The 8,009-nt window shown below is 36.3% G+C and overlaps 1 protein-coding gene across 3 annotated transcripts in view; it reads left to right on the forward strand.

The window, feature by feature from the left end:
• The window catches only part of LOC134803697 (mitogen-activated protein kinase-binding protein 1), a 140,847-nt gene extending 136,394 nt beyond the window's left edge, over positions 1 to 4,453 (forward strand). For all 3 annotated transcript variants that reach the window (XM_063776490.1, XM_063776489.1, XM_063776488.1), the window contains 4 exons: positions 425 to 541; positions 1,018 to 1,134; positions 1,834 to 1,989; positions 2,533 to 4,453. In XM_063776490.1, the coding sequence (XP_063632560.1) occupies positions 425 to 541; positions 1,018 to 1,134; positions 1,834 to 1,989; positions 2,533 to 2,663 (521 nt within the window). In that variant the 3' untranslated portion in view covers positions 2,664 to 4,453. The remainder of the gene's footprint in view (positions 1 to 424; positions 542 to 1,017; positions 1,135 to 1,833; positions 1,990 to 2,532) is intronic.
• Positions 4,454 to 8,009: the final 3,556 nt, after the last annotated feature.

Genomic DNA, 8,009 nt, shown 5'->3' on the forward strand with positions numbered 1-8,009 from the left:
TGCTTTTATTTTATGTCCATTGTCTATCTCAGTTTAAACTCAATGGTTGCGTTACTTGCGTTTTCTATGGAAAGTCCTTTCTATCGAATAATGGCTCCGATTGTATCATTAGCTCCATTTGAGCCTGTTATTATTAATTAAAAAAAGCCTGATAAGTGCGAGTCGGACTCGCCCACCGAGGGTTCCGTATTTTTTAGTATTTGTTGTTATCGCGGCAACATAAATACATCATCTGTGAAAATTTCAACTGTCTAGCTATCACGGTTCTTGAGATACAGCCTGGTGACAGACAGACGGACAGTGGAGTCTTAGTAATAGGGTCCCGTTTTACCCTTTGGGTACGGAACCGTGTGTGCTTAAGTAAAAGAGTGTAACAAAGAGTAATATCATCTCAAACACATGCTAATTAAGGTGCACTATTCAGGTCGGAGCGGTTCGGAGCGCGACCTATCCGCGAAAGCGCGAGAAGTCACGGCGCGGCTAACTCAGCCCTCGAGCCGGCCACGCGGCAAAACTGACCCACCTACCCCAGACCCGCAGCGTGAGTTCACTTTTTTTTATTACCTTAAGTGAAGGAAAGTGGACGACCACCACGAAAAGTTATGGGATCTGAACTAGAGTTACAAGGTCGATGTATATATCGGGTGGAACAGAACGAAGGAATTGTGCAGGTTACGTACTTTATTTTTCACTTATTAATCACGTTAATATTAACCGTTTTTGAGATACATTTTGTTAAACATTAGTGCGAAAATCTGTATGTTTCAACCCTAGCCTAACCCCGGGATCCACTTCCCATTGAATGACATGATATGTGTCAATTTAAAATGTAAATAACTTTGTAGGGTTGTTACTGATATAAAAATATTTCACTTTAATGATTTTGTTTTACTTTTAAATCCAGCTTTACGATTATATTAACTCGATTGTAGATCACTGTCCTTTCAGCTTAGTCTCTAGAAATGTTCCACCCTGTATATCTTTGTCACTTGATTATCATTTTTTTTTAAATTACAGTGTCATCGTCCCAGCTATGCTCAGCGTTGACTGAGCAGTTGACGCGCACAGCGAGCAAGGTCGTTCAGTTGTACCGGAGTCTCAGGCAAGAGCCGGGCGCCGCCGCTGATATTAGTGGTAAGAAAATAGATTAAAAATACTTTTCTGCCCTCCGGCCGGAAAACGTCAACTTTCATCCCGCTGCGCTAAATAAAGTTGCCGCTTTCCGGCTCCGAAAAGAATAGTAGAGTTAGACCAAGAAAAGTCTGCAGCGGTTTTGATAACCCACGCAGTGCAAGTGTTATTTTAAACGTCAAATTTCTATGAAATTATGCCGTATATATAAACACTTGCACTGCGTGGGCTATCAAAATCGCTGCAGACTTTTCTTAGTCTAACTCTATACACACCTCGACCAGTAAATAATAAAGCCTCAGATCACATATTTGTCGACCTCGGCTGGCAATTAAATACGTGACATCTGAGACATTTCTTACTTTACTGCCTATACCAGTTGTTGTTGTTGCCAGGGAGGTTTTGGGATTATACTGAGCAACTTTTACTATGGGACCAATCCCGAAATCGCGAAAGAAAAATTTACCCTCCCATAGAAAATGGACCAGCCAAAATGTATGAAACAGCCAAATTTTTTTTTTCAGTATTTCGGGATTAGTCCCATAGTAATAATTGCTTAGTATAATCCCAAAACCTCCCTGGCAACGGGAATGCACTTATTTTTTGGCCACCGTGTATGTAATATACAATTTTAGTACTAGTTCGTATTAGAACGAAATTGCATGGTGAATTGGTGATAATGTTTTATTTTGTCTTCATCAGGTCTAGAAGCAGCAATTCTAGAAACGCAGAAAGTCCTACGCGGCGCCGTCGCTCAGAACGGCGATGCTCCGAGCAGCCTATCGTCCACCGAGGGGGAGTACAGGGGGATGAATGTTGATAGTGCGCGGCAGAAACTGGAGCACCTTGTGTCTAAAGGTATGTTAAATGTAATCAGGACTATAGGGGGCGTGCATGAACTATAGGGGGCAGCAACAGGAGCCGTCAGATTTATGCCCACAAGATGGCAGAACCTACTATGCACAAGAAAACGTACGAGAACGGTAGATGGTTGTTTTGGCAATGTACATGTTTATGTTTCCGACTCAGGCCACAAGATGGCAGCCTCCAACGCGCACGGTCCCTATAGCAGGCGTGGCTCACTCCGCGATTTCGTCGCTTTGCTACAGGTAGCTAAAAGTACATCCGTTCCACCTAGCGGCCATATCTGTCCTGATGAACAGACGCGCTTTGTTAGAGAGTGAGTCTTCTGTACCTAGTACTATTATTTATTCTGTGCCTATAGGCAGTATAGACCATCCACACTAAGTTTGCACCGACTTTGCAAGTGACAAAGTGTGTTTGGTGAAGGTGTAACAGCCATTAGATTTTTATTGGAATGTTGCAAATATATCTTTGTATCTTGTGTTTTAGGTGATTTATTTCTATATCTTTTATTAACTATCAATTTTCTCTCCGCAGAATCCAACAACATGTCACTAATGGAACAATACAGTGACATACTCCTGAACATGATGCAAAGCAAGATGGTCAACCAGTTCTCGCAGAGCCCTCAGTCCCTACCACCGCGCGAACCCGGGGCGAGCAGCTAGTATACGTAGCGACATAACACGTGATACAATATACCACGGAACGTGTAAAAACGACGTTCAAAAACGCCACCTACTGGCGAAAGTTAGTACTAAACCTTTCAGGACAGCTCGCGCCATCTATGATTAGTCGGTACTAAACTTTTCAAGACAGGTCACGCCATCTAGTGGATTTGAACTAAAAGTATGTGAGATTATGTTAAGATGTTGCCAGAGTCAGTAATGCCATCTAGTGGTGAATAGTTTGGATTAAAGTGTTACAGAGATAGGTGATACAACTGATAGGACGCCATCTGGTGAGTAGTTGGACAATTATAAGTGTGTTTTAGCCTGTGATGGAATTTAAACTATGTTTATTTAGACCTTTTGTGTCATTTCGTATGAAAAGTCGTCTTAAGGTCCCTTTTTATATGAAACTACACTGGTCACGGTGGTCCTAGAATATCAATAGTTGGAAATCGGCCTAGATTATTTAAGGGCCACTCAGCCTTGGGTTAGAAATGACTTATTAAGTATTATATCTAAATCGATAAGAATGTTTATATACTTGGACCGCAACGCCATCTATTGGTTTGGCTATGGAAGTATATTGCAACGCCATCTAGTGATTTGATTATGAAAGTCGTCCAAATAATGTTTTAGTTGTAACCAGGGCATTGTATGTTCGTGTGAAATTTGCTAAATAATATTCTAAGACTAATATTGTGGTTGTGCGGCGTCCATTATTTAGTTTACACTTGACATTACATATTGATTGCATTTTATTTTATTCTTTCCAATATTGGACATTTTTAAATTTTTATTAAGAGACAGAATTTTTTTTCGGTTATTATACTGTTATATGTGGCTTTCCGTCACAGAAGGGTCCTTATGCATTTTGATGCATAAGCATGCATTTTGATGTGTGCAATAAGGACGTTTTCATCTGAATATCCAACAGAAACTCTGATAGAAAGGCCTTATTGCAGATAAAGCATTATAAGGACCCTTCTCCGATGGAAAGGCACATATTATACCTAATACAACGCCAGTCGAAATAACTCAAATGTGTGTCTAAAATGTCCAATACGCATAGGTCATACAACAATGTAAGATTAAGAAGGGAACAGTGGGTCGGTAAAAAAGCCGGGTACATCAGTGGCTCACTCAACCTAATTTCAACAGAGAGCCGATATTTGGCCTGAGCCACTGTTTTCGCCTTGACCCTACACTCCCTTGACCGAAAGGTCTGTTGAAGAGTTATTGAAGAAACCCACAGTGGTATTGATAGGCCAAAATCAACGTGCTAGTAGGGCAATAAAATCGAGAAAACTGCATCACGCATAGCAAGAGGTTGCAAGTGCAAGCGAGACAGCCAGCTTAATCATTTAGGCCTTTCGCAAGCACATTGGGTTTGGCCCTACAATAGCCTCCTAAGGCCCAGCCATCCAAATGAAAAATCCAACATCTTCTAAAGTTGATTTTGCGTTGTTGGAAAATGGACCGAAACAAAGGAAAAGCGACTCTGTTCCAATTGAATAGGATTTAAATTTCATCGAACTGAAGAGTTACTATAGGTAGGACATTGGGCCTTTAGTACTAAACTGGACATTTTGACTGGTGTAAATAAATATTAAATAGGTAAAAACATTGGACGCTGCCTTACCACATGACAAATATGTAAGATTATTCGTCATGTGATGGAGTAACAGATATTTGTGAAACTCTGATTTTATTCTGCGGTAAAATTTTAAGTTTTACAAGAGTGTAATACTAACTTTGTTTTAATAGCGTAACAAAGGAGATTTATGAGATGATGACGCCACCATTTTTTTTTTACATGGAATACCTATAAGCCTAATTTTTTTAATGAAAACTATATATTTTTTGTGTGAGTTGACTTAATGTTGTTAGAATTTTCTAAATTAATCTAATCAAGTCGTTTTCAAATAATCAATTAACACATATTTATTATAAATAATAAATTACATTTATTGACACAATAATATAAATGACATCACATACCCAAAAAGTATTAAATGATTGCACAAAATGCACATTTTAAACGATTGTATCCGAATGATACGTTTGACTTTCTTACCACAGGCCAGGCGCTATGTTATTTCAATTCTTTTATGTCAAGATGTGACGTTTTTGACACAAAATGTGTGGAAATGACGCTCAAAATTTACTTAAGTGACGTCAATCCCTTTTCTGAAAGATTCAACAAGATATTTCTAGTTGTAATACTTTCATATCGTTTTTTTGATAGCCTTAGAGATATCTTCGTTTAAATTTTAGTATAATTAATTGAAATGGTGGCGCCATCTAGGCTTAGCCCGGTATAACCATGTGAGATAAACTAAAAAAGACATTTTAAAAATAACTTTTAGATATTTTAAAAATCTTAAACTATTATTTGATAAACTTTATTGTTTGTAAATGTTATTTATTCCATTCGTTGTTAAATTGTATATTTTACATTGGGTTTCTAAATTGTTTTTAAATAACGAATTTAATCAGAGTTATTAAAAAAAAGGAAAATCCGTCGCCATTTTTAGGTAGTATTTATAATTGCATTTATTTATCATTCCAATTATGTTTTTTTATTAAGTAATTTTACAAATGCACAAGACCAGGTAAGAAAGATTTTTTCCGATTTTAACCTTAAAATAAACCAAGATTTTAGAGATTTTTGAAGTAAAAGGTACCGTCAATACAAAGTACCTCTTTTGTCTGTAAATAAGAACTATTTGTAAAGCAAGGACCCTCAGCACACAGAATTTAATACATTGATCAGCCCGTCCCTATCTCTATCGCACTCGCGCGATTATACATGCTGTCCCGCCCATGATGCGGTCTATGTCACTGTGCGAGAAGGACAACTATATAATTATGTGCATGCGATAGAGATAGAAACAGGCGGGGCAATGTACGAAATTCTTCGTGCTTCGCGTCCTTACTTTAACTGCATCTTTATGCTAGTAATTGTCTTAATGACAAACAACAAAGAGGTACATTATGTCTAAGAACAATACACATGAGTGTAAACTACATGTTTTGTGTTACATGTGTGTCCTATTTAGTGAAATAACGGAATTGTGAGTTTTAAACCTCCTACTATAAGGGTGTAAATATAAAAAATAAGTGACCACTGTACATTTCAGCCGCTTCACGAAACTTAAATTATGACTTTTATGCCAATTTCGTATTTATTTGAGCGTGTTTTAGAAATGCGCTCAAATATATTGATTATTTTACAAATAGTGCTTAGATTATTCACTAGATGGCGCTAGTGTTTATGTTTTATTTTAACTTTTTCAGCTGCCACTAAGGTGTCTTTAATTTTACACAATAATTAAGAACTAATGATAATTACATATGTATTTTTTGTACGTACCTCTTCTCTCTTATCTTACCTTTGTTTTTATATATACTTTACACTAGCGCCATCTTTTGTCTAATAGCGCCATTTTTCTCTTTTAAGAACGACAAAAAGCAAGATATACGCCTTGTGTACACTAAATTGAACCTTACAACCCCATTAATAAGGTTTGATTTCACTAAAGTCATAATTTTCAAGTCCGCTTTTTAAATGGTTTCTTTACATCGGCAATATTTGCTATAATTAAAGGTAATATGTATAAGAACGCTGCATTGTAAATATAATCTTACTACCGAGCCATAGAGCTCAATTTGTAATGATCGGAATCTGTTTCTTGCGTCCAAGTACTAGGAGTGAATTGTCAAACTTATTATTAAAATGCATGTGTGTAGAACTAAAGTCGTTGGCATGGCGTGAAACGTGATTTTACCTACTTAGATAGGAAATGGGGTTATGATTATGAATAATTTATATATGACAAATAATGCTTTTTCTTTATATTTTAAATTGACAGAATTTAGTTTTCTTAAAAATCTAATTAAAAAGTCTAAAATTTGCATCAAATATATAATATAAAATAGCATCAAGAATATCTGTTGACATATTCATTTTTGACAATAAATAAGACATATCTTTTAATCCACTTAGTTGTTGTTTGTGTAATATTTTAGTTGTTTCTTTAAGTAAAGATTTTTTTTTACATTGAATACTAAATTAAACTAACATAAAACATATCTCTTCTCTCTTAATGTATGCAAGATCCCACTTCTGAAGTCAAGATCACAATCGGAATATTTTTTGTCATAACTCACATCCTATTTGAGTGGTGTTCACGTTTCAAGCCGCGCCACCAGGTTGGCTGTGAGTCGTCTGAATTAGCCTACAATGCACATTTTCAACTGTATCTTGCATCGCCCTTCTTGCAAAATGTCGAAATTAACCGCTTATATAAGTTACACAGAATTTGTCAGCGTTCATTTGGACTGATATGAAAAAGACAGCCGTAATAGAGTGCTAGATTACCCTCTAGCCGCCCAGAGTCCTATAAAAAGGCCTCCCGTTCCATCCTAATTTGATCTTTATCCTGACAAATCAAAATTGCATTTGTATTGGCAAGTTTTGATGTGGGCGGTTAAAAAAAAGAGTTAAAAGAAAAACACAGTCATGCGTACGGCCCACTTAATAGTTTTTTTTTAAACAAAACTCGTTAGCGCAGATTTCGCTGTAACTTATAAAAGTAGGAATAAGTCCTATTCGCTTCATAGACCTAGTAAAGGTAATACTGTAAAGACAAGTAGTTCATTAATGTACTAAATCTGGTTTATCTTAAATACAGTACTAAATATAATACAAATCTAATCTGAATCTTGCGTTACAAACGTTCTAATTTCAAAATTAGGACCTTCCTTCATAAGGTTTAAAAAGTCGTTTTAGATTTGTACGATAATTAGTACATTATATTTCGGACATACGGGTCTACGGAACGAATAGGAGGCAGTGAAAGCGACGCGATTTCCACACTAACTTTTGTATAAAGGGCATAGTAATAATTAGGGAATGCAATAACCGACCAAACTTCATAACCGGTTTCGGTTACGGTTATGCCCGAAAAATAATCGAATATCGGTTATAATCGGTTATTTTCGACGAAAAATTATAAATTTACAATGAAGTAATTAAAAAAATACCGAAATCTTTATATTAGTACCTACAGTATTAGGGAATGTGAGTATAAGTCTTCGTTTTTTAATAAAACACCAAATACAGTAAAAGTCTTTTATGACCTCGGACGTGATACAATATTCAATAAAAATATTTCATAAATAAGGGAAGTAAATTTGGTATATTTTTGTTATTAAAGTCCACGAAGTCACAGGCGTCACAGCCACAAAAGGCAGGATTTTGTAGTCATTAGATGATAATAACATACAATTTAAGTCATAAATAAATAACAGAAAATAACCGTAACCGGTTATTCGAGTTTC

Source organism: Cydia splendana, chromosome 27, assembly GCF_910591565.1.
Source record: "Cydia splendana chromosome 27, ilCydSple1.2, whole genome shotgun sequence".
NCBI classification, from domain to species: domain Eukaryota; kingdom Metazoa; phylum Arthropoda; class Insecta; order Lepidoptera; family Tortricidae; genus Cydia; species Cydia splendana.